A 26,782-nucleotide genomic window follows, 5' to 3' on the forward strand; every position below is an offset into this window, starting at 1 on the left:
TATCTGCAGGAATACATCATCTGCTAGTTCCCACTCCGCTGGATCGATCTGATGCCTGCTTAGATAGTCGGCTTGCACGTTGCTCTGACCTGCAATGTGAGCTGCTGACAGGGACTGTAGATGCAGCTCGGCCCCAGTGGCAAATTTGTTCGGCCTGTGCGGCTAGAGCTCTGCACTGAGTGCCACCTTGTCGATTTATGTAGGCCACTGCTGTTGTGTTGTCTGACATCACTCGGACAGCCAATCCTTCTAGGGTCACTTGAAAGGCCAGAAGAGCCAGAAATACCGCTTTCAACTCCAGGCGGTTGATAGACCACTCCGACTCGTCGGGCGTCCACAGACCCTGGGCATGCTTCCCCTGACAATGTGCGCCCCAGCCCTTCAGGCTGGCATCTGTCACCACTAGGCACCAATCGGGGAGCGCCAGCGGCATTCCCCGCCGCAACATGCTGTCCAAGAGCCACCACTCCATACTGAGGCGGGCCGCAGGGAGCCAAGAAAGTCTGCACTGATAATCCTGAGATATTGGAGACCATCGCTGAAGTAGAGAATACTGTAGAGGTCTCAGGTGCGCTCTCGCCCATGGCACCACTTCCAAGGTGGCCGTCATCGATCCCATCAGCTGGACAATGTCCCAAGCTCGCGGGCGGGGCATCCTCAGGAGCAGACGGACCTGATTCTGAAGCTTGCACTGCCTTTGCTCGGGAAGAAACACATAGCCCGAGTCTGTGTCGAACCTGGCCCCCAAATATGCTAGAGATTGCGAGGGGGTCAGGTAACTTTTGGCCATATTGACGACCCAGCCCAGAGATTGAAGGACTGAAACCACTCTGGCTGTAGCTAGATGACTCTCTTTTTCTGAGTCTGCTCTGATGAGCCAGTCGTCTAGGTACGGGTGAACCCGGATACCCTACTACCACCATTACCTTGGAGAAGGTTCGGGGAGCTGTGGCGAGGCCAAAAGGCAAGGCCCAAAACTGGAAATGTTTTCCCAACACCGCAAACCGCAGAAACTGCTGGTGCGGGGGCCAAATTGGTATGTGCAAGTAAGCTTCTTTCATGTCCAGAGACGTGAGAAACTCTCCTGGCTGTACCGCCGCAATGACAGAGCGCAGGGTTTCCATGTGAAAATGCCGCACTCTTAAGGACTTGTTTAGCTCTTTTCAGTCCAGGATCGGGCGAAAAGACCCGTCTTTTCGTGGCACCACAAAGTAAATGGAGTAGCGGCCTAGACCTTGTTCGGCGGGAGGCACCGGGGTCACAGCCCCTATCTGGCACAGACTATGCAAAGTCTCCTCTACCGCCGCCCGTTTGGCAGCAGAACCGCATCGGGACTCCACAAACACGTCTCTCATCGGGGCATCGAATTCTATTCGGTATCCGTCTCTGATCAGGTCCAAGACCCACTGATCTGCGGAGATTTTGGCCCACTCCTCGAAAAAGAGGGAAAGTCTTCCTCCGATGACAGGAAACGAGGAGGGGGCCGGCGCACCATCATTGAGAGGGTTGCCCCTGAACTCCAGGCCTTGAACTGGCAGCTGCGGAACGTTTCTCCGAGCGAAAGGAGTTTCTCTGCTGAAAGCGGGCACTCAAAGTGAACCCAGCAGCACGCCCCGGGCGGTACCTTCTAGTGTCACGGAAGCGAGGTCTGTAAGAGGAGCGGACCGCCTGACCCTTAGAGGGAGGCTTTGGCCTATCTTTGGGCAAGCGCTGAGGTTTGGAATCCCCCAGGCCTTTAACAATGTTTTCCAGCTCCTCACCAAACAGGAGAAGGCCTTGAAAGGGCAACTTCACCAACCTTTGCTTAGAGGCCATGTCCGCCGCCCAATGTCATAGCCAAAGAGTGCAGCGAGCCGCCACTGCTACAGCCATTTGTTTAGCCGAAGCTCTGACCATATCATAAAGGGCGTCAGCCAAAAAGGACAAGGCCGACTCCATCCGCGGAGCCACTTCAGATAAGGTCTCCGCTCCATCACCGGGCTGTTCCACTGCCTGCTGTAACCAAGCCAGGCAGGCTCTAGCAGCATAACAACTGCATGCAGACGCCCGAACAGTGAGACCTGCCAAATCAAAGGACTGCTTCAGAGCTGAATCAAGCCTGCGGTCTTGAATATCCTTCAGGGCAACACCTCCTTCAACATGGGGGGTAGTTCTTTGTCACAGCCGTGACCAGGGCATCCACTTTAGGCACTGCAAAGCGAGCCAAATGTTCCTCACTCAGAGGGTATAATTGCCCCATAGCCCTGGCAACGTTCAAAGGTCCCTCGGGGTCAGCCCATTGAGCCGAAATAAGCTCTTGGATGGAGTCATGCAAAGGAAAGGCTCAAGCAGGCTTTCTGGTACTAGCCATCCTTGGATTAACAGAGGAGGCTGTGCCACTCCCAAGATCTTCAATCGAGAGGGCTTGTAAGGCATCGAAATAAGCGCTGGCAGCTCCTCGCGGTGGAAAATCCTCACCGCAGACAGATCATCAAGCTCCTGTGGCAATTCTGCATCCGACTCTGGCTCCTCAGCCCAAGAAGTTCTGCCAGACCCCTCAGAATCCTCATAGCCCGACCACGGGGGGGGGGGGGGGGGGAGGGGGTGCGCCACACTCAGAAGGGGAATTAGCCCTTCTGATTTATCAGGAGGATAAGAAACAGGCACAGCCAACTCCAAAAGATCAGGATCCACCGGGGGGGGGGGGGGGGGGCAGGCAGAGGGTCCGAAGATCCTTGTGGAAGAGCTCTTTTAAGCATGTACGCCCTATGCAGCATTAAAACAAAATCAGGGGAGAAAACCGCTCCCTGACCGCCCGGATCCTGCCCAGGGCTATCAGCTCTATTATTAGCCTCACTCAGAGGACCCCCCCCCCCCCCCCGGATTCAGGGCTCTCCGTCGCAACGGAGGCTGCGCCATGTGGAAAATCCAAAATGGCATCCGCTGCCAGCTCAAAGCGCAAAAGATCGCCGCTCGCCATGCTCGGGCCGGCTCTACCATCTGTACAGCACGAATTACAGAGCCCCGCTGCTGATTTGCGCTTGCCACATTTAGAACAGCGCTTTACAATCTCCGCAGCCATCGCCGAAAACGGCAGTAAAATTCAAAAATGGCGGTTCGCGCCAAAAACGTCCCGATTGCGGGCCCACCCCGGAGGAGTCAGAAAACACCCTTACCTCACTAGACCGAGTATCACAGCTCCGGTCCTGCAGAAGAATCTCATGAAAAAAACCCCTCTTTTCCAAGATCGCTGCGCTAAAGTGCGACACAATTTTATTTATTTATTTTACGCTGTGAGGAAAGCAGAGGCAAAAAGAGGTAAATAAATCACTCCGGAGGCTCAGATAAGTGGGAAAGGCAGAGAAAGGCAAACCAATGTGCCTGCATCCACTGAGTGGGAAAGGACAGGGAAAAGCAAGCTAATATGTCCACATCCACGGGGGCATGGGTAAGGCAGGGAAAGGGCTGACCTATGTGCCTTCAAAGTGAAGCTGCTATAGCCTCTAACACCCCGGCTAACAACTGGCAAGCCAGGAGCCACCCCCAGGCAGATTTTTGATGGAGCTTGAACTCGAAGAAGCTGCAGCCACCCTGCTTGGGGAGATAGAGAATACTGAAGAGACAGTGGAGCTAGCTGGCCATGAGGCACTGTGACAAGTTGAGTGCTCTCTATCTCCCCCTGCTGGTTGATGGACACAACCCATACGTAATGGCTTCATCTGCTTGATGACAAGGAAGTTGTTGTTTACTTTTGCAATGTGACGGATGCCTGTTCTGGCGTGTGCATGTGATAATCTTCAAATAACTGCCTATACTTATGACTATGATTTCTTAACGTGGTATCATTAAAGGACCAACTTTTAAATGACCAGTTGGGTATATATGCTAATCTCAACTTTGTTAAATGTTTGACATATCCACCTATTTGTTCCCATGATATAACTGAATTATATTATTCTGTCTCGTATTTTCAAATGTAAGCCACATTGATCCCCAACTTTGCTTGGGATAATGTGTGATATAAATATAGTTTTTAAAATCCTTTATCCTCCACCTTTTAAGACACTGCCAACTGCTAGATAGTGATGGCACAAGGAAAGCAAGTTTGGTCTAGTGAAGACTAACTCAAAATAAAATGTTCCTTAGCTGGGCCCTAGTGTTATCATATTGAAAATTTGACCACACCATGCCTCTGTGGTTATGCTTCACCAATAAGTTAAACAATTAACTGGCTTTCTTGAAAGGCTTATATAAACTTAGGATGCATGAATAGGGACACAAACATTCACATATTTATTCAATATCACAATTCTTCATGTACAGCCACAAAACAACCTTTTTGGGTGGATAGTATTCACAGTGAGCTCCTTTTTTATCGACCAGATAGCGATGAGTTTTTCAATTCTGGCACAGTATATATAAGTCATCACAAGAACAAAATATAAGAAAACCAATGGGCTGCATTAGTGGTTTATTACCCATTTATGTGTAAACAAAAGAGATCTGATTGAAAGAATAATCCATTTGTGTATCTAAAGGTAAACTTCTACAAAACAGATGAAGATGTGATTCCATGTGCCCAATGAAAGGGGAGTTTAATTCTACTTTTAATTCCTTCATCTTTATAACACCAGGGTTCCCAAGGCAGATAACAGTAATCAGTTACGATGCCATCAGGAAACAGGATATTCTCACTGAAATCTGGCCATCTGAACAGTGAAGACAAATGAGGATAAACTACAGCGTTCATAATTGCTGTTTCTATTAGGTATAATAATTTTTAAGCTGTTTTAGTGATATTCAATTGTTATTTCTTTTCTCCTCCACTTTTTAAGACACTGCCTATCCAACTGAAACAGCTTTAGACTTCTTACAGATTCTGGACCAGCAGTAAAGAACGACAGCACGTCATAGATTTGTTTTGAGTGTATGACAATGACGGCTATCGCGGGGGGAGTGGAAATAAAGATTAACTAAATCAGCTTCCTTGCTTACAGCGAACTAGATAGGCTCACTTCCTCTCCTGTCTATTAAACTTTCTTGGTCCAGACTTGCTCTCTGTTTTGACGCAACTGGCGAGGTGTTTCCGGTAAGGCGGGATGTACGTAGAGGGAGAGAAGTTGTGTGATGTGTGTAGTAGTGTATCACTAGTAAAAAAAAAAAAAAAAAGGGTTTCCTGTGTGTGTGTGGTCGCCGGTATCAGAGGCCTGCTCCCCGCCCCCATGTGCTGCAGCGCGAGCGCCTACCTGCACCTTGATGGCCAGTCGGAGGGAGTAGTTGGCGATGCTGTGGCCGAATTTCTCGCAGGAACGTCGCGCGTTGTTTGCGTAGCCCCCCCCCCCCCCCCCCCAGGGCCGTTGCCTCACCCCCGGCGGCTGACACTCACCCCCCCCCCGGTCGACGGAGGCAGCGCTTTAAAGTAATGGCAGCTGAGAGGAAGAGAAGCATGCACCCTTGCTGCATATAGCCACCTGCAGTTATGTCAGGTCTGTGACTGGTGTAACTTGTAGGTGCCTAGATTTTAGACACCCCCCCAATACCAGGTTGCGCTAGCATAACAGAATCCGGCCACCCAGATGCTGTTATGGACTAAGTGTTCACTGCTTAGCATCGGGACCCCTAAAGGAGATTTCCACTTTTAGATATAAAAGTTATGGGGGTAATTTGTGGCTGTACTCAGCCACTAAGGACTAAATTCAGTAAAAAAACAAACAAACAGTGCTCCGAGTTGGTACCATTTATAGAGTAGCGCATAGGTGACGGGATCCGCGCCCAACTTTTGGGCGTGAGGATTTACACCAACTGATCCCTGGCGTAAATCCCCATGCCTGAATTAGGCACAGATCCCCCAAATTCTATAACAGTGCATGCATTTTAACTGAATGACCCTCCCATGGCCACGCCTACTTTTTAGTTACATGCTAAAGAATGTGTGCACTCATCTTTACAGAGTAGCGCTTAGCAAGAGGCGTGCATAAATCCAAACTAGTCAGTTAGCCCCAGTAATTGATAGCACCCAGTTATTGGCCCTGATAGGCTCGCTACTTGTGCATGCACATTGGGCACACATACACACTTGCGTACACAGTTTTAAGCGCCATTTATAGAATTCCCCTGTGCATGTATTATGCATCTAAGGGGCACACTCCAAATCGAAGATATAACTTGAAACATCTGACTTGGACAATGCAGGTTATACACAAATATACAGCTGTGCTTCCTTAATGAGTAGGTATGGTGGTAGTCAATTTATGTATTCTGATATTGTCATCTTTGGCCCATACTACCTGACCTGGGGGAGGAGGTTTTGGCCTTTGAAAGCTAGTCCAATAAAAAGATATCACCTTATTTTCCATTATTTGTTTAGTTCCTCTGAATAGTTTTGCTGAGCCATATGTATGAATTGAGAACATCCAAGTTGCACTGCAGCTGAATACTGGCCTCTGCATGATCTTTAATTATTTAAAATGTATAATAGCCATGCTGGGTTAGGCCAACACTGACCAGTCTGGGTTGTTTGAAAGTATCCGTCGGATCCCAATAAGAACGTTCCATTTTGCTCCTTCCTGGAAGTAAACTGTTGGGGACTTTCCAGTCTGTCTGTCTGGCGATTATTCTTGGACCTCTCTTCCAGTAACTTGTCCAGACCTTTTTGTGGTGGTCTTAACTCAGCTATTCTATAAGTCTTGACCACATTTCTAGCAGAATTAATTCTGGAGTTTGCATGTTGTCTCAAAACATGATTTCCATAATATATGCCGGATAGTTTCATTGGAGCATCTTCTAGTCTTAGTACTGTTTGATACCGTGTTTCCCCGAAAATAAGACAGTGTCTTATATTAATTTTTGCTCCCAAAGATGCACTAGGTCTTATTTTCAGGGGATGTCTTATTCGGGAGTAGTAGGAGGACTGTGGCGGTCAGGAACAGTATTGAAGTGGGGGGCTGGGTATCCTGCAGGAGTAGGCCGTGGCTCGCCTATCTGCCCATAGTGACCGCAGGACTCGAGCGGAGCAGAGCCGCCCTGGCCGGGCTGGGAATGGAGGAGGGGTATGAACTAGGGAAGGTAATGGAATGTGGGGCCGGGCTGCTCTGGCTGGGGTCTCGGGAGATTGTGATAGGGCTTAGGGCGCAGGATCATCCCTACCATATTACAAATGTTAAAAAAAATTCTACGGTAGCTCCGTTCCCCGTTGGTGGCTCTTTATGCGCTCCTCTGTACATTCGCAACACTTTCCTTCCTTCTAGTCTGACTTAGCCCTTGGGCGATGGAGCAGCGCCGAAAGGGCTCGGTTACTCATTTTCTTTCCTTTTATTATTTCTGCAAGGGGGATGTTTTTTTTCTTTCCGGGCTCACTTAGTTGATCTTCAAAAAAACGTGAAGGAGGATGGTAGGAGTCCGCTGGACGATAGAATTTCCACCTCAGTCTTGTTTCTTGCATTTCTTTAATGTTATCTTGTCTTTGGGTTGCAGCGAAAAAAATTAAGGTTTCTGTGTCCATGTCCCATCGGACCCAAACAAAAACTTTGCTAGGTCTTACTTTCAGGGGAGGCCTTATATTTAGCAATTCAGCAAAACCTCAACTAGGTCCTATTTTCAGGGGATGTCTTATTTTCGGGGAAACAGGGTAGTATAAATAACTTGTTCACACCATACAGAATTTTATAGACTTCTGTTGGTATCAGCTTTCACTTGTTTCTTCTCCTAACCAGTTGAGCCTTTCTTTTTATAAGAGGACTGATCAGCCCTATAATCATTTTTCTCATCATTCTGCTGTTTTGAGGTGCAGCTACCCAGAACTGCTTGCAGTACTTAAGTTGTGGCTTCATCATAAATTTTCCCGAGGAGTCTTTCATGTTGCCAAGTGCCTTCTGAAAATCCATATACAATATATTGACCGTTTTGCTCTAAGTTTTTTATTTACACATCTTACTGGAATATTACTGCCCCATCCTTGACCATCTTTAAATCTAGATTGAAAGCCCACCTCTTTAACATTGTTTTTGACTTGTAATCACTCCCCCACGTTAATTGATTTGCTTGCTTTATTTTTGTCTATTAGATTGTAAGCTCTTTGAGCAGGGACTGTCTTTCTTCTATGTTTGTGAAGCGCTGCGTACGCTTTGTAGCGCTATAGAAATGCTAAATAGTAGTAGAAGCAGAGTACAGCAGCCTCGCGTTCACCTTTCCTCTTCTGTGTCTGCAAAACAGGAAATGAGGGCGGGAGGACGCAGAGAGAGAAGGGGAAAGGTGTGTGAGCTGAAACCGGATATCTCGGCCACCTCAAGTTTCCGGCTTGGTGCTTCAATCGAACGTTGAAGGTGCCTTTTAATAGAATAGCCGGATGGTGGATGGGGCACGGAGAAGGAAAGCTGTGGGACTGTTAGTGGGCGACCTCAGGTGTGAGATTGATCGTAGGATAGGGTGTTTGAAGTAGAGGTGTTGTATCCCGGACTAGGAGAGAGAGCAGATTATGAGGAGGGGAGATCGAATGTGTGTATTTCGGTATCTTTGCCCATACAGTATTTGGGGGGGTGGAGAATCAAGCTTAGGGAGGACTTAAATGCTAGTTGGGGAGTGACACTGTAGGAAGGGGAGGGTAAAGAACAGCTACAGTCAGAGTTAAGAGGTTCTTTTTGTCCACTTAGCACAGCATAAAATGGCTTATTGTGGGACACAAGCAGGTAAGTTTGAAATCGGAACCCGCTAACTGTACGTTAAAAAAATATATATATTTTTTTAATGTGTGGAGGGTGTTGTCTGGGAGGTGAAGAATGTACGTTTCAGCGCAGCTTCATTATTGCGCGCTGGTTAGCTCAGGATTACCTTGTGAACCATTACCGTCTACAAAATAGGTGTTGGCAAGTCTTAACGTAATTTTTTTAAATGATCCCACACTAATGCCAATAGCGAATGGCTATTATTAAAAAAAATATCAATAGAAATCAAACAAAATAAAACATGGAAAATAAAATAAGATGATACCTTTTTTATTGGACATAACTTAATACATTTCTTGATTAGCATACCCCCTACCCACCCCCATCCTCCCACCCTGCCAGACTGTCATAGTAATGCTTGAATGTTTTCACGTATATACACTGTCAGCTAGCACATTTGCTTATTTCCGATCTGACGAAGAAGGGCAACCTTCGAAAGCTAATCAAGAAATGTATTAAGTTATGTCCAATAAAAAAGGTATCATCTTATTTTCTTTTCCATGTTTTATTTTGTTTGATTTCTATTGATAACCTTAAGAGTGGACTAACACGGCTACCACACTCCTCTACTTAAAAAAAAAAATAAAAAGGGAAGGAAGGCAAAGCTGCCATTGAACCTACTGCAGGGGTCATGGGGTGAGGGAGGCCTGGGCCTGCCGGATTTGCGGCGTTATAATTGGGCTTGTCTCCTGCGTTACATTGGGGACTGGTTTTTGGCGCGAGATGATTACATAAGGAGACAATTGGAAAACCAGTATTATACGCCGTGTAATTTCCATTTCTTATTACAAGCTCCCAGCAAGATGATTCCGGTGGAGTTCCGCAATAGTATATTATTGACTCCTCTGCGAAGTCTCTGGAAAGATATGATGAAGCTGTTTGGCTTGAGTAGATGGATTTCGGATATTCTTCCTATTCAGGGCAACCTGTTGTTCCGACCGGGTTTGGAGAATGTGGTTTTCCAGAAATGGGCGCCACAAGGTATAACTAGGTTAGAACATGTGTTGGATTGGCAGGGGGTAATGTTGAATTTGGGGGCATTGGGGCTCGGGTATGACATGGGAGGTATTTTCGCTTATGCCCAACTGAAGCATTATGTTGATTCATTGGACAGGGGGGCTTTAGGCTCTTGGCACTGTCCTCTCCTGCAGCAGTTTTTTCATTCGGTGCAGGGGGAACGTCTTTCAATCTCCGGGCTGCATAGGGCGTTGGGAAGATATCTGGTGCCCAAGGTCCGAGGGCAAATTCAACAGCGCTGGGCGGAAGATTTGGCAAGGCCGCATTTGGCACTGGATTTCAATGCTCTGACATTTAGGATTCCAAGTTTGACGGGTAATGCAGGACTTAGAGAATGCCAGTATCGTATTCTACATAGGGCCTACCTAACAAAGGCTCAGGTGTTCAGGATGGGAGGAGTATCCATGCCTCTCTGTGGGAAGTGTGGGAGAGCTCCGGGGTCATTTTTTTCATTACTTGTGGGGGTGCTATAAGGTGAGGCATTTTTGGGACTCCATTGTTCAGTATCTGGGCACTCTTTTGGGATCGAGAGTCATGTGTTTCCTGATGGGGTCTTGCTAGGTAAGTATGAGCTTTTCTTGTTACAGGGTGATGCGGCCCGTCAGTTGATTTGCAAGGCCTGTCTGATTGGTAAGCGACTTATAATGAGTCAATGGATGGAGGAGTCCCCCCCCCCCCGGATTTCTGGCACTGGCGGAACAGACTGCATGAATTCATGTTATTTGAAAGGAGAGGGGTGGGCTGTTCCCCTAAGCGCTTTCTGTCTCGCCTCACCCCATGCCTGGAACAAATTCCCTGAGCCCATACGCCGGGCCCCCTCCCTACCCATCTTCAAATCAATGCTCAAAGCCCACCTCTTCAATGTCACCTTCGGCACCTAATCACTACACCTCTTCTCAGGAAATCTTAACTACCCCAACTTGACATTTCGTCCTTTAGATTGTAAGCTCTTCTGAGCAGGGACCATCCTTAATTGTTAATTTATACAACGCTGCGTAACCCTAGTAGCGCTCTAGAAATGTTAAGTAGTAGTAAGCGGGGGAGGCAGTTTCTGGACATTTGGGGGCCTTAAATCCAAAGTTTATTTCCTAAAGGGAGGAGTTTAGTGATCAATTCACTTTAAGCTTTAAGTTGAAAGGGAGTCATCCATTTCAGATATAGATCGAAAGTTTGGGTATCTCCTTGGGGGGGGGGGGGGTGGATGGGGGAGGGGGAGATTTTCATTGTTGGTCTGTTTTATTGATATGGTTTTTCTTATAACGGGGGGAAGGGGGATGGAGGGTGGGGGGGGGGGGGAGTAGGTAAGTAAAAGTCTGATGAGTATAGCAGTGTTGTTGGGGGGGGGACTTATTACAAACTATTGATGATAAAAGGTGAATGTTATTCCTTTGTGACTATGACCTGTTACCTAATGGGGTTCAAATTGAATTTACAGGCTGTATTGCAAATGTTGAATCATTAATAAATTGTTGAACCATAAAATGGTGGAGAGCTATAAGAAACCAGGCTCTCTCTATACTTCTTTTGAATGTTGATGGTTACAGAAATTGATTGTGATGATGAGTTTTATTTGTTTGAACTATACTCAAAATCTAATAAACAGAGTGGAATACACTCTGAGGGGGTGGGGTGGGGGTGGAGGGGGAGGGGGAGAAAATGTTAAATATTTTGATGATGAGATTATCATCATGCTTGTATTCAGTTTGTCTTGTTTTCAAATGGATATATACTGAGATTGTTGACTGTTAATTTTGTTATATCATCAATAAAAAATTGTTGAAACAAAAAAAAAATAAAAAAACTAGTAAATCCGATATTTTAGGGCTGCAGTAAAAATGGCCTTATGCGGGAAAGACCCCCACACACAAAAAAACCCCCAAAACCTAGAAAATCGGTTATTTTACTGGTGCAGTAAAAATGGCCATATCATGCGGGAAAGACCCATGTTGGGGCACGTTAAAGGCTATTTTGTTTTGCTGCAGATTAGTAAAAGGACCTTTTGGTTAGCCCAGTTTGCCTAGTTAACCATCTGGGCAGTGGCATTGAATGTCTACAGTCCCCAGATATCTTCTGAGTCCATCCAGATAGTTCCATGGCAATTATGCGCTAATATTCAGCTGTTAAGTGCACTGAATAATAGCAGTTGGGCCAGCCAGAGTAATTTAATCTGGCAGGAGCCTCGCCATCTTGGATAAATCAAACGTTTTGGGCTCTTTTTCGGCTGAAAGGCACCTGTGTTTGGTTGAAAACAGGAGACAAATTAAGGCACCTAATTTAGGCCAAAATAGTATTCAATTCTTCTCAAAAGAGAGAAATGTAGGGTGAATAAGAAGGGAAATTGGTGTACCTTAATGCTTTATAAAAGGAGATAAGGACCCCAATACAGAATGCAGTGCAGCTGATAATGTATTATGTGTCAGAGAGCCAACATAGACCATCATAACGAGGTTTATTTCCGGGCTTCCCACCTTTTTTGTTTTCTATTTTTAAACTCTTGATGTGACTAAGTTGATGAATAAATTCTTGCCAGAAAGGTTTTGAAGTCCACAGCTCTGTGAATACTGGATATTGTGGAAGTTAAGAGAATGTACTTTGGGCCAACAAAAATATATGTGTTTATATATATATATATGCAAAAAATACTGGACAAAACTTCAGCAAAAATCTAAACTATAACTTCAATAATGAGCTGAAAGCACACTAACTTCATAAACATGCAGTGTGGTATCAATTCTTTTTTTCGAGACAAAAGACCTCAGCAGTCTCTGCATGGCGATACTGTGCTCAGTGTGCTCAAACGCCAGCACTTTTTGGACTCTATTGTAATCATTGGTCTCAAAAAACTCCACTGGTATATCATACACCATATGTGAAATCCTAAATCGTGATATTTTATTCTTCTAACAATAATACTGGTAATAATGGTGTTACTTAGCTTTTAATCTTGCCCAACGGGGCTCTCCATTTCGCTATAAGATTTAAGCTTCCTCAGGGGGCCAAGTAACCGTTGGCAAATCACGATATCTTACAAAATGGCGTCTCTTGCTCCTGGTGTCTTAGGAGCAAGAAACGCCATTTTGTAAGATATCGTGATTTGCCAACAGTTACTTGGCCCCCTGAGGAAGCTTAAATCTTATAGCGAAATGGAGAGCCCCGTTGGGCAAGATTAAAAGCTAAGTAACACCATTATTACCAGTATTATTGTTAGAAGAATAAAATATCACGATTTAGGATTTCACATATGGTGTATGATATACCAGTGGAGTTTTTTGAGACCAATGATTACAATAGAGTCCAAAAAGTGCTGGCGTTTGAGCACACTGAGCACAGTATCGCCATGCAGAGACTGCTGAGGTCTTTTGTCTCCACTTTGAATTGGAAATAGGAATAAAGTAAAAAAGAAAAAAAGAATTGATACCACACTGCATGTTTATGAAGTTAGTGTGCTTTCAGCTCATTATTTATTTATAAATGATCACATTGAAGATTGGATCTGTGTAGTCTGGAAAAGCTGCCATATCCTTCTTTGGTTGGCCCAGTGAAGGGCATCGGAACCTGCCCAGCATCCAGTCTCTTGTCAGTGGCCAATCTACACTGCTCAGCTGAACCCTTCACCTCCAGTGGGAACATCCATTCCCTATTGCTCACTCCCAGAACTATGAAATGACATCCAGGTCTTTCTGGCTAATCAGAATATATGGATCTGGCCTCCAGAAACATATCCAGACCTTGCTTATATATTTGTTCATTCATTCATATTTGATATATGACCAACATCGCATTCTCTGGCAACAAATTCCACAATGTTGCTAGTTTCATTGAACATCCTCTTGTTCTAGAGTTGTTTGATACAGTTTTTAAAAAAATTCCCTTTCCAGTTTTCTTCAGACCCAGTCAGTCCGTCCGTCAGAGCTCTGCATGGCATAGGCCTCATTGGGTCTTTTCTTCCAATGTGAAATATGATGACGTTTTTTTGTTTTGCAGGATGTCAAAGAGGGTTCAGCAGGATGGAAAAGAAGTCCCCCCATAGTAAACAGGTGCATGTGCGCACAGGGATCACCCTGGTCCTCCTCACCTTTGTGCTGATTAATCTCCTTCTCTATTTCTACCTGGATCATCATTTCTCTCCCTGGCACTCCAGTGGTGATCCTGACATCTGCCCTGTTGGTTCCTTCAAGATGGGATCAATGGAGACCTGCTTGCCTTTGCTGTCCTGTGAGGCAATGCGGAAAGAAGTCAGGAGACTGAAACTGGTTGGCGAAGGGGCTGTGAAAAAGGTTAGAGTTTATTCTTGTTCAAATGGAAAGCTCATCCTAGATGCTTCCAGTTGTTGGAGTTTCTTAGTGCAGAATGCTTCTACATGCTCGTGTCTGTTTAGAATAAGAGAAACTGTACTCTGGGGAAAAAAAAAAAGAGTCCTACTTGTAAGCTCACTGTGGGAGCTTTGGAATCACACTGCCATGGTAGACCCTGCTGATGGAAAGGGAGCTGCTGTTGTGGAGAGCGGAAAGGGAAAAGAGGCCAGGGAAAGGAGAAGCAGGAAAAGAGGCCAGGAGAAAGAGGCTAGAGGAAGGGAAGAAGAAGTAGGGAAAGAGGCCAGAGGAAGGGAAGGAGAAGCGGGGAAAGAGGCCAGAGGAAGGTGAAAGGAGAACAGGCTGAAGAAAAGTAGGGATAAAAAGAAAGACTAAATGAGGGGGGGGGGGCTGTTGTGAAAGCAGTGTGTGCTTTCTGTGGCAGTGCAAGGTGAGTGAAAGTTGCGGGCAGTGGGCTTTGGACATCATGCTAATACAGCTTTAGCCATTGAAGTGGTTATCGACCTTTCACAACTACTTCAAGAGTTTGAGATGGGTTGTGTACTCCCCAGAGTTACAAAAATTCAAAGTTCACAGTAAATACCATATTTACATTTCAGCGTGATATTTAGATTTTTCTTTCAATAGGCATTTAAGTGCTGAATAACAGGCATGAACACACGACAACTCTACTGAATTGAGACCAAGCTTAGTAGTAAGTGATGTTAGTGTGTCAGAGGGCATGGTGCCCAAGCAGCTGGAAGTCGCATTTCTTTTGGTGCTGTACTTATTTATTCTCAACAAAGTGGTCCCAGTTTGAAGTTTGGGGGAGGACGAACAGGAGCAGTGGCGGGGAGAGAGAGTGCCAGGTAGCTGAAGTTTGACAAACTGTATCCACTTTACTACTTCCCACATCAAAAACACATGCTAAAACTTCAAACATATAAACGGCAAGTGACCGACTCACCTGCAAATGCGCAGTACAGGCTTCCCTCTCTGTCCCGCTCTCGTGTCAAGACGTGATGACGTCAGAGGGTGGAACAGAGAGGGAAACGGAGTCGGAGTCACTGTCGGACGCTGCCGCCTGGAAACGAACATCGTGCGCACCAACCTCCACCCTCCCCCCCCCCCATCCCTGCCGCCGCTCCCGCCCTCCTCTATATCGGGCCCCCTGCACTGACCTGACAGCGCCTCTCACCTCCATGTGGAAGCGCTGCAGGCAGCAGCAGAGCGATCTGCTGCTGCCTGCAGCGCTTTCACATGGAGGTGAGAGGCGCTGTCAGGTCAGTGCAGGGGGCCCGGCACAGAGGGGGGAGGGAGCGGCAGCGAGGAGGGTAGCTGGAAATCTCGCCCGTTTTTACGGGCTTAACGGCTAGTGTGATATATTTGAGGCCAAAAATAGAGGTAAAAAGAGTGCAGTATTTACTCACAATTAAAAACAAAACACTTCAGTTCTTCATGAAGTCATAGTCTGATATCTAAACTAGATATAACAAGTGTTTTTCTGTACTTTGGATATTTTTTTTCACCTTGGTCTCTTCTTTCATCTTATCTTTTCCTGGTCTTCTTTTACATTTTCTCCTTCCCTCCATGCTTGTCTCTTTTCTTTATCTATCTCTCCCACACCTGTCTCTAATTTCATTTTCTCCATCTTCTGTCTCCCTTCATTACCAATACTTTAGCTCTTCTATTTCATCCTCTATTTCTCCCACTTCATTACTCTGTTTTCTGTAGGTTTTGACTCCTTCTGAGCTCTTTCTCTATTTTACTAGTCCTCATCATTCTTATGTGTTCTCCCAAATTCCCAGACCACTTCTCCCTCCTTTGATTTTCTCTCCTTTCTGTCTCCCCAGTCTTAATTATTCTCTTTTCCATGACAGCTGAGGAACAGAAGCAAAACAGCCACCAAAAGCATGGGAGATGTAGGACTGAGGAAAAGGTAGCAGTAACCACAGGGGGCATTGAAAGTGTCTACATTTGAAGTCCAGTCTCCCTGCATCATAACATGGACTAATGAATTGGTTGGGTCTAAGATTAACATAGATGTAACCCATAAATAAATAAACATAGATGTACACTGAGCAGTTTGGATGTTGACATCACTTCCAGTTCTCCTCTCATTGGCCTACGCTGCTGCTGCTGACTGGGTGGGCCTGAATCCAAAGTAGAGGTGCCGTGGCCCCTCTGACTATGCTCCCACTGTGTCTTTTTTTTCATACCCCTGTACAGGCTTAATTTCTAACCATGAGGCCCATACGATAGGAAGACAGGAAATGGAGGAGGCGGCAGAAGCCAGAGACATGGGAAGCACAGCACTTCCATCGCCCCCTACAGTTTCTGCTGACTCTGTTTTAGTTCCATGGTTATCGTGTTTTTGTATGGCGTTTCATTCCACCCTGTCCAAGGCCTTTTCCCCTTCTAGGGAAACTATAATCACTCTATGGTTCTCTTAGGTAAATATTCATCACTCTTTGTGTGTGTGTGTGTGTGTGTGTGTGTGTGTGGAGAAAGTCCTCCTTTTGCTCTTCTCTATGGTTCTAATGTGTGGATTTTGTTTATTTAAGTTATCTGATAGGTATATACTGTCCCTTGTGTTTCTTGTTTTTATGTTTGAGTTTCATTTTTATGTTTCTTGTGCAGGGCTGTGGAGTCAGTACACCAAACCTTTGACTCTGACCCTGACTTCTACTGATATTAGGCTTTAAATTTTTTGTTCTGAATCTAAAGTACTGGTAAATATATGTTTACCAGTACAAATGTATATTTAAAGTATAAAATGATACATTTACTACATTTTGTAATATCATGTTAAGTTTTTATTTAGAAGCTGGAGTCAGAGTTGGTACATTTTTACTGACTGACTCCACCCAAAACTGTTTCTGACTCCGACTCCCCTCTGAACTAATTTATCTTCTCTGTTCTGTTTGATGAAAGATAGTTAATCAAGTCAGTAAACCTTAAGCGCTCTTTGTTCATAAATCTATCCTGCAAGAGTCTTGCCTTCACAGTTTAGTATGGGTTTAGGCCTGTACCCTGACCAGTTTTCTGTGGGCCTGCTTTCTTTCTGTACGATAGAGAATGATTTTATAAATGGATGCTGAGGTAGGGAAAGCACAAAGGAGCATGTGGTGCAGCTCTTTTATAAATATAACATATTCAGTGTGCCTTGATGAAATTACCTCCCCAAATGCTCCGGCACAAAGTTACATCTGCTTCCAGGCAGCAATAACTTTTTTTTGTGTATATATTCAAGTAAGACTCAGCGCCTGTGTATATTTTATAAGATAAATTAGTAAGTGCCAATCCCCTCCCTGCTCCACCCATTTCCTGCCCCCCCGGAACAGCTACACGTATACTACACAAAAGTAAACACTTTGTTTTCCTACTACCTACTTCTGTGTGCTTGCATACTAGGTAATTTTTATAAGCACCTATTTGAAGTTGTAAAACACTGGCCTATCAAATGTTGCCCCCAGATAACTGACCACACTAATATATCATTAAGCATTTTACTTAATTCAGGAGCTTATTGTTGTTACGCATTGACAAGTGATAGTACTCTGAGGGGAATCCATCCTTGGATTTGGAGGACATTTAACAGAATATGTATTTCACAGCCTTTGCCCTTTATCTACAGTGCACCCAGAGTGAAGGAGGAACCCTGATGGTTAGAGCAGCGGGCTGTGAATCAAATTCCAGTGATGCTTCTTGTGAGCTTGAGCAAGTCATTTCAGACTAGAATAGCGTGTAGCACCAGGATCCACACCCAGCTTTTCAGCGCAAGGATTTAACACCAGCTAAAACCCGGTGTAAATCCTCACGCATAAACTAGGCATGGATCCCCTGAATTCTACAATTTTGCGCTCATCTTTAGTGAACGCCCCTGACCTGCCCATGTCTCCTTTTCAGTTACACACTAAGAGAGTTGCACGTGCATCTTTACGGAATAGTGCATGACAAGATGCGCGCACAAATCCTAGTTGTGGCCAGTTAATTCCAATAATTGTTAGTGCCCAATTATTGGTGCTGATTGGCTCATTACTCAAATTGCACGCCCAAATTTGCATGCACAATTTTTAGTGCCATATATAGAACCCGGGGGTTAATCCTCCATTGCCACACGTAGAAACTTAAGGCTAGATTTCCTAAAGCAGGTTATGGTTAATGCTGTTAGGCTGCGTTAATCGTAAATAGGTCCCATTACATAAAATGGAAAAGGCAGTAAATAATGCACGTTGGCATGCAGTAATGAAATAGCGCCTTTTAGTAAATCTAGCCATTGGATTGCGAGTCCCTCCAGGGACAGGGAAATACTTACTGTACCTGCATGTAACCCACCTTGAGCTACTACTGAGAAGCTATGAGCAAAATCAATAAATAACATGCAGCATTCATGCAGGTGCCAAGTCGGGTACAAAAACCAAGATTGTGAGCCCTCTAGGGATAGAGAAAGTACCTGCTTATAATGTTTGATTGTTCTCCACCTTGAACTTGATGGTTAAGCAGATTATACATACCAGAATTAAAGTCGGTAGCATGGATTCTTGCTACTCTCTGGCATTCTGCCAGGTACCTGTGATCTGGATTGGTCCCTGTTCAAAGCTCCATCTAGCCCCATAACCTGCTTCCATCTGACCCATTTTTATGTTCTTAACATCAGCTCAGTGCAGGTACATAAGCAGTTAGAGGAGCAGTGCCACCAGATGTGCTGTCACATTGGGCTTCTACTGGAGGATCCTGTCACATATGCATTAAAAAAAAAAGTAGTCCCTCTCCTCTCTCAGCTGTGTTGCTACTACTGGAACCTTCCACTTTTAGGGACAGGAAGGAGTGGGTGTGGTGGCACTTGGTGCCTCGTAAAGGAACCCACATGGATACCTACTCTAGGCCACAACACCTTTATAGTCTCCTTTCAGTAAACAGGGCTTTAGTTTCCTACACTGTCTGCTTTTCATCTAGTAGAATAAAGATTGAATCCTCTTAAAACAGTATTTCAAAATGGATTTCCTTTTTTTTTGGGGGGGGGGGGGGATTTTTTCCCCTCTCTGTCTTGTTTATTGCCAATTCTGGTAAACAGTAAAATATCTATATTTAAGTTCTCACAGTTTCCTACTATGCCCCTATGGTCGAGAGCTGGAATATCTTTCTTTAAATCAGTCATCTTACTTTCTAACTCTTCTTACTCGCTTAACTATCTATATGTTCCATCTTTGCTTTACCCTTCATTATCAGTTAAAATGTTCTATTATGCATTGTGCTGACATTGTAAGTAGTATACTATGCCATACTTTTTATTGTTATTTCAATATTTTACTGCTGTAATTGCCTGTTGCTCATGTTGGATCTATTCTTACTGTACACCGCCTTCAGTGAATTCCTTCAAAAAGGTGGTAAATAAATCCTAATAAATATACAGCTCTTGTTGCATCTTCCTATATGCTACTTTTTAGCCAGTCATTCCCAGGTATGGCAAGAGCAATAGTTGGGTCTCCTTGATAGCACTTCCAAACCAAGGAACACTAATCTGCGACAGAATCTAAGAGCCTTAGTAGTTTTCATTGCAGTGCAGAGCACTCACTGCTGCCCCGAGTTAGTCACATTTGTACCAGTCATGTTGTCCCTGAAATTATTGGGCATCTTATGTTTTATGTAGGGTGCTTGCTTATCTTACACAAGCTCCTCTCAATCACCCTGACTCTTCTGGTATTGTTTCTCCGTGCTGTCTTGCAGGTCTACCTCGGTGAGTGGAAGGAACGCAAGGTTGCTGTTTCTCAGCTCACCTCCATGGAGCTTCAGGATGATTTCCTGCATGGGTTGGAGATGCTGAAGGCTTTACAGAGCAAGCATGTGGTGACGCTTCTGGGCTACTGCGAGGAGAACTTCACAATTCTTACTGAGTACCACCCGCTGGGCTCCCTGAAGGACCTGGAGGAGAAGTTTAACCTGCCCAGGTTCCGGAGTTTTAACACCTGGCCAAACAGGTTGAGGCTTGCTGTTGACTACGCAGCTATCATCAACTATCTGCACAACAGCCCCCTCGGCACCCTAGTGATGTGCGATTCCAGTGACCTGGACAAGGTTCTGTCTCAATACCTGCTGACCTTGGACTTCCGTATTGTGGCCAACGACCTGGATGCCCTGCCCCTGGTGAGCAGGGAGAAGGGTCAGCTGGTGAAGTGTGGCCACCGACAGCTTTGGGGAGAGTTTGTTGCCCCCGAGCAGCGCTGGCCCCGTGGGGAGGACATGGAATTTGATGATGAGCACATGCCTCCCTACGATGAAAAGACTGACATCTGGAAGATCCCTGATGTGTGTGACTACCTCCTGGGCCATGGGGAAGGGAGCGACATTATCAGGCTTCATTTGTTCGAGATCCATAAGGAGTGCAAGAAGAGGAACCCAGCCGAGAGACCCTCGGCACAGACTGTCCTCAATACCTATAAACACTTGCTGATGTCATTATTGAAGGACAGTGCTGCCCCTGAGGTGAGGGATATGCTGTAAAAACACTTCGCAATCTTAAACCACTGGAGAAGTGATTCTCCTAGATTATCTGGTTCTTTTTGAACTAAAATGTCTTTTGGAAAAGTATTTATAAAATCTTTGTGCTGTATATTCAAAAGCAAATATTCAGATAATGGTTGCCGTTATGTGGACATTTGCACTTTTCAGAATTACATGTGGACACATGGTGGCGCTACGGAATATCTTCCCAGACCACCTTCGTACCATCTGGATAGCACCTGGGCAGTGGTGGAGCACAGGAGGAGGAAGAAAATATTTGGAGAGCGATGATATTCAACCCACTATCCAGCTAATGATCCGGATAATGTTTAAAGTTAGGACAGCAATTTTTCTAACCTATCAGATCAGATAGTGGTTTGAATATTCCACATAGCACTCTGTTCTCTACCCCGTATATTCAGTGCTACTTGGTATCCGGACAGGTCTGCTGAATATCCGTGTTTAACCGTAGGGACAACATAAAAAAAAAAAAATGGCTGCATTTTGTTTAAAATTTTAATTGTGATTAATTGCTTAACAAATTGCAAATTCTGCATGCGATATAACCTTCTATCTGCCGATTTTTAAAGCCTGACTGGCCAAGTTTGGTGGCCATATTTGGCCACATGCAACCCTGAGATATCTTTGGCCAGTCTGACAGACCAGCTGGATATTCAATGCCAGTCACTGGAAACAGCCCGGCATTGAACATCCTTTCTCAGCGTTGACCATGGGAGTTAGCCAGTCTAACTCCTGCGGTCTGAAAGTTAACCTCTTTAGATGTATTTCCCAATGGTCAGCGTTTTTTAGACTTTCTTTTCTCAAGTGGGCTTTGAAAACTGGCCAAAGATATACCAGGGTTGCATGCAGCCAAAAGTGGCCGCCAAACTTAGACCGTCAGGCTTTAAAAATCGGCAGCTAGCCGATTATTTCGCCCGATATAACCGGTTATCCACCAGCCGCCAACCGGCAGTATTCAGAGGTACATGGCCAGCAATATACTGCTGAATATTAATGGATAGCTGGTTAGCGGACATTTAAAGGGACAGGTTCCGATCTTGGCCGGTTAGTTGCCTTTGAATATCAGAGGGTAATTCTGTAACAAGGCGCTTAAGTTATGTTCTACTTGCGCATGGAAATGTACAGGAAACAAGCTCTTCTGTTCAGAAGTGGCAGCAAATGGATTGAGTGCCACAATTTAAAAGCTTGCGTAAGTGGCATTGTACATAATTATAAGGCACGCTTTTGTATGGATGGAGCATGGAATGGGGCTGCCACTTAAGTACACTTCTTCCAGAATACAGTAAGTTGCACATAGTCTGGCTGCATTTAGATGCCCTCGGTTACACCGTGTCTATGGCTGGATGTTAGGGATGTCAATACTGGGTTAAGCTAATATTCTGTAACAGAATCTGGGCACTCACTGCCTAGAATCAAGGTGCCTAAAAGGAGGACCCTATTTACAGAATTGGCCCAATATTGGTTAACTGCATTTACCATTAGGTTGGCCTGTAATTATATTGGTGTATTGACTGTGCCACTGTGTAGATACATTTTCCCAGAGGTTTTCTCATCTGTCCTGAGCCTTGCATGCAAACTATGTGGCAGTTCAGATCACCAGTGGGTTCCCAGGGACAAAGCCTGCTGAGGATGCCATGTGAGATGTCCTGGATTGTACTGCCAAATAAATACTCCCACCACAGATTAAAACAAAACAATAAGATTAGTATTTCAAAGTGACCTAGATTTATTTCTGAGAAAAATATGTTAACTCCCCTAGGAGGCTCTTTTTTTTAGGTTATTCAAATCTTGATAAAATCTATCCCTTTTTGAGGTTACGTTTACATGTCAACCACTGCTCTGTAATACATTTTTCTACAATCTCTTGTTCATCATGTATATTTGTCTTGACTAGACTGTAAGCCCTTTAGGGCAGAGACTTGTGTACAGTGGTGCTCATTTCAAAGCACATAGACTTACAAACTTGCATAGAGGTGTATTTTCAAAGCATTTAGAGGGTCTTTTACTACGCCGTGGTAGTGTTTTAGCTCACAGTAGAAATCAGCTGGCGGTAAACACCAAGACACCTATTATATTCCTTTGGGCTTCTTGGAGTTTACTGCTAGCCAATTTCTACTACAAACTAAAAACGTTGCCCCCTTGGACTGGTATTATACTCTAGTTCCCTGAATGTAATCCAATTTGTCCCCAATGGGTATAAGCAGAATAGAAGAGATGGATGTAATGCTATGAAAGGGTCTAATTATCCTATGGAACTTTATGTGATCCTCAGTCTATGAATAGTGTTGTGTACACCTGGCAGAATTTCAGAAATAAGTAGTAGTCAGTTTATAATCTGAATATTATTAGAGCCTAATCTAAACCCAGATAACAAAGAAAAATAATGGTATTGAATAAATAACTCCCACAAAAATGATATATTTTAACTATTTAACAAAAGAGTCAAGAGTAAATATCCTTATGTTCAATAATTGGCGACACCTCTTTGAGCATCAATAGCTTCAACTAAATATGTTTCTATAATTGTTGGTCAGTATACGTTTTGAGGAATTTTGGTCTATTCTTCCGTGCAGAACTCTGTCAAGGTTTTACATGAACAACTCACTTCAGGTCTCACCACAATTTTTCAATAGAGTTTAGCCTGGGACTTTGACTTGACCAGTTCAAAACACAAAATCTCTTCTTCAACCATTCTGTAGTAGATGTACTTTAAAGGTTTTGGACAGACTTGTTCTACTGATGGAGCCATGAAGTCTGCCATACATAAGAATATTCTAAAGGAGGATGTCAGGCTGAGTGCGGAAGCTGAGCTAAAAGTGGGTGATGCAGCCAAGATGACAGCATTAAACATTTCAGTAAACATACTGTAGAATGGTGGAAGAAGAAGAAGAGAGTTTGTGGTCTATCAAGTCCAGCATCCCTGATAGTGACCAAGCCAGACCTAGCAGAATCCCAAAGAGTGCATTCATTTCTTCTTTCTCACTTCTGTGGATAAGCAGTGACTTTACCAAGTCTGCATGACTAATAATGGTTTATAGACCTTTCAAGAGCTTGTCTAAACTCATTTTAACCCCAGCTATGCTAAATGCTTTTACCACATCCTTTGGTAACAAATTCCACTTCTTAATTGCGCATCAAGTTAAAAAAATACTTTATCCTATTTTTTTTTAATGTGTTACTTATTATTTTCATTGAGTGTCCCCTAGTCTTAGCATTATTTGAAAGGATAACCATTCCCTATTTATCTGTTCCATCTCCCTTGTGATTTTATAGACTTTTCCGTGGAGTTATATCCCCTGTCATCCATCTCTTCTCCAACCTGATGAACCCTAACTTGTTTAAACCTTTCTTCATCGAGCAGCCATTCTATCCCCCTTATCATTTTTGTTTCCCTTCATATCTTTTCTAGTTTGCTATGTCTTTTTTTGAAATGGGCCAACCAGAACTGCACACAGTACTCAAAATGTGTGGCCATGCCATAAGTCCACACAAAAGCATGATGATATTCTCCATGTTAGTCTCCATGTCTTTCCAAATAATTTCTAACATTCTATCTGGGTTTTTTTTTTTACTGCTGCCACATGCTGAGCTAAGGATTTCAACATATTGTCCACAATTCCTTTTCTTGGATGGTGACCCTTTATATGGAACCTAACATTGTGTGCCTACAGGCCGAGGCAAAAAAAAAAAAAGTAACTCTAGAGTTTTTTTGGGTTTTTTTTGCTGTTTTCTTGTCAACTGCTTGGAATTTCAATGTGAAATTCTACAGCTTTAATTGTTGTTAATTTCATTCGGCACATAAACATAGGTAATATCTTTAAACATCGTAAAGTTACAGATTTTTAGCCTGACCACCCAGTGATTTTCACCCGTTCAAAAATGTGCTCTGTCAAACTACCATTATTTTTTAAAAATGGAGTACCAGCTTAGTGATGTCACAGTGACATAAAGCAATGTTGGAGACCTTTCACAAGCTCCACCCAAAGCTGCAAACAATCGCTAAACTCAAGGAAGCGCTGCAGATGATCTGGGACAGCCTGCCACAGGAACCGATCGACAAGGCTAAGAACTTTCCAAAGCGCCTGTGTTAATGCTGAGGGTTGTCATTTTGAGCATTCACAGTGTCTGTGAAATTCTGCCGTATTATTCATTGTATCGTTTGATGTTATTTTACTGTGTTTTAGCTCGAAGATAAAACAAACAGAAAAGTGGGCACAAAACCAGGAGTCCCAGAGACTGGATCACAGTAAAGCTAAAACCAAATTTTATTAATTAGTATATTTGACTCCAATATAGATCACAAAGCTGGTATTGCAATCCGATGTATGTTTCAAAGGGAAAGCTTTTTGTGTGGAAGGATGAATAAACACATTGGTTTCAAGGCACAGATTACAAACACTACACCGTCCGCATCTTCTATGTCCCAAAGATGAGATATTATTAATGGCTGACAATTCTGGTAAAGTGGAAGGAACCAAATATTCTTTTAGATTCTTGTTTCTGGAGTATGCAATGACTACTGATTTATTTTTGAAACAGTCCAAACCTTCTAAAATGTGCCAATGTCGGCGAATGGACCTTGAGATATGTTTGGCCAGAAAGGAGTACTGTAATGTACAGACAATATCATGCAAAAAGAGAAGGATTTTCTCCAGGTCACACATCCAACCATTCCTACCATTTATATACTACCCAAAATACATAAATCACTTTCAAATCCACCTGGGAGACCCATTATCTCTGGAAATGGTTCAATTTTAGAACCATTATCCATATTTGTTGATTTTTTCCTAAGACCTTTTGTTCCACTTATACCATCATATGTCCGGGACACCACACATATGATTAACATTTTACAGGAATATGATGGACCACTCACTGACACAATACTAGTTACTCTGGACATAGAATCACTGTACACCAACATCCCACAGTTTGAAGCCATACAGATTATTGAAAAGGCGTTACGAGGAAGATCTACACACAGAAGAATACCGAATCATCTCATACTTACGTGTGCTACTATTGCCCTCACTAAAAATTACTTTGATTTTGATAAGGTTTTTTTATCAACAAATAAAAGGAACAGCCATGGGTTCTAGCATGGCTCCAGACCTGGCTAACTTGTATGTGGCAGACTTTGAAGCCCAACACCTTGTTGACCATCCGTTTATTCAACACATCAAGATCTACCGACGCTATATAGATGATATCATAATTCTGTGGCAGGGAACTGAAGAAATTTTACACAATTTTTTTCAGTGGATCAATACAAGAGATCCCAACTTAAGATTCAAGATGGAATTCAATACTGATGAGATTCATTTTTTGGACCTGACCATTATCAAGCAACCATATTTTTTCAAGACAACTATCTACAGGAAACCAACTGACTGCAACAATTTTTTACATTACTCTAGTTATCATAACCCTCAACTCAAAAGCAATTTACCATTGTGCCAGTTCCTTCGTTTAAGGCACATTTGCACGGATTTTGAAGAATTTAACCAACAAACACGACAGATGAGTGACAGATTTTCAGTAAGAGGATATCCTCAAAGACACATAACACCAAACATATCTCAAGGTCCATTCGCCGACATTGGCAAATTTTAGAAGGTTTGGACTGTTTCAGAAATAAATCAGTAGTCATTGCATACTCCAGAAACAAGAATCTAAAAGAATATTTGGTTCCTTCCACTTTACCAGAATTGTCAGCCATTAACAATATCTCATCTTTGGGACATAGAAGATGCGGATGGTGTAGTGTTTGTAATCTGTGCCTTGAAACCAATGTGTTTATTCATCCTTCCACACAAAAAGCTTTCCCTTTGAAACATATATCGGATTGCAAAACCAGCTTTGTGATCTATATTGGAGTCAAATATACTAATTAATAAAATTTGGTTTTAGCTTTACTGTGATCCAGTCTCTGGGACTCCTGGTTTTGTGCCCACTTTTCTGTTTGTTTTACAAAGTATCCGTGGGTCTTCTTTGAGTTCTCCACACTTTGTGGATTCTCTTTAGCTCGAAGATACACATACATTTATTTATACATCTTTAATGTGCAAAAATTGCTAGGTAGTAATGCTAAAATGTCAGTAACCATCATAGCTTAAGATAATTAAATGTTTAATAGTAATATGTAAGTATGACTAAATAAGTATGTAAAATTTCTTGTTGAAATTCAAAGCAGTTGCTGACAAAATGTCAAAAAAACTCGAGGAGGGGGTTACTACTTTTTTTTTT

At 43.6% G+C, this 26,782-nt stretch overlaps 1 protein-coding gene across 3 annotated transcripts; it reads left to right on the forward strand.

The window, feature by feature from the left end:
• The first annotated feature begins 4,999 nt into the window (after positions 1-4,999).
• Positions 5,000-21,000, forward strand: POMK (protein O-mannose kinase). 3 transcript variants are annotated; one of them, XM_030194546.1, is made up of 3 exons: positions 5,000-5,068; positions 13,701-13,993; positions 19,739-21,000. In XM_030194546.1, the coding sequence occupies exons 2-3, from the start codon at positions 13,724-13,726 to the stop codon at positions 20,510-20,512; spliced, it is 1,044 nt and encodes a 347-aa protein (XP_030050406.1). In that variant the 5' UTR covers positions 5,000-5,068; positions 13,701-13,723; the 3' UTR covers positions 20,513-21,000. The 3 variants fall into 3 exon arrangements, with proteins under 3 accessions (XP_030050406.1, XP_030050404.1, XP_030050405.1); XM_030194544.1 differs by lacking the exon at positions 5,000-5,068 and adding an exon at positions 5,382-5,465; XM_030194545.1 differs by lacking the exon at positions 5,000-5,068 and adding an exon at positions 8,350-8,484.
• The last annotated feature ends 5,782 nt before the right edge of the window (positions 21,001-26,782 follow it).

Source organism: Microcaecilia unicolor, chromosome 2, assembly GCF_901765095.1.
Source record: "Microcaecilia unicolor chromosome 2, aMicUni1.1, whole genome shotgun sequence".
NCBI lineage: Eukaryota > Metazoa > Chordata > Amphibia > Gymnophiona > Siphonopidae > Microcaecilia > Microcaecilia unicolor.

Bases quoted from the DNA above. Each gene is read 5' to 3' on its own strand.
- POMK (XM_030194544.1), top strand. The intron at 13,994-19,738 runs GTTAGAGTTTAT...GCTGTCTTGCAG, and splicing joins GCGAAGGGGCTGTGAAAAAG to GTCTACCTCGGTGAGTGGAA.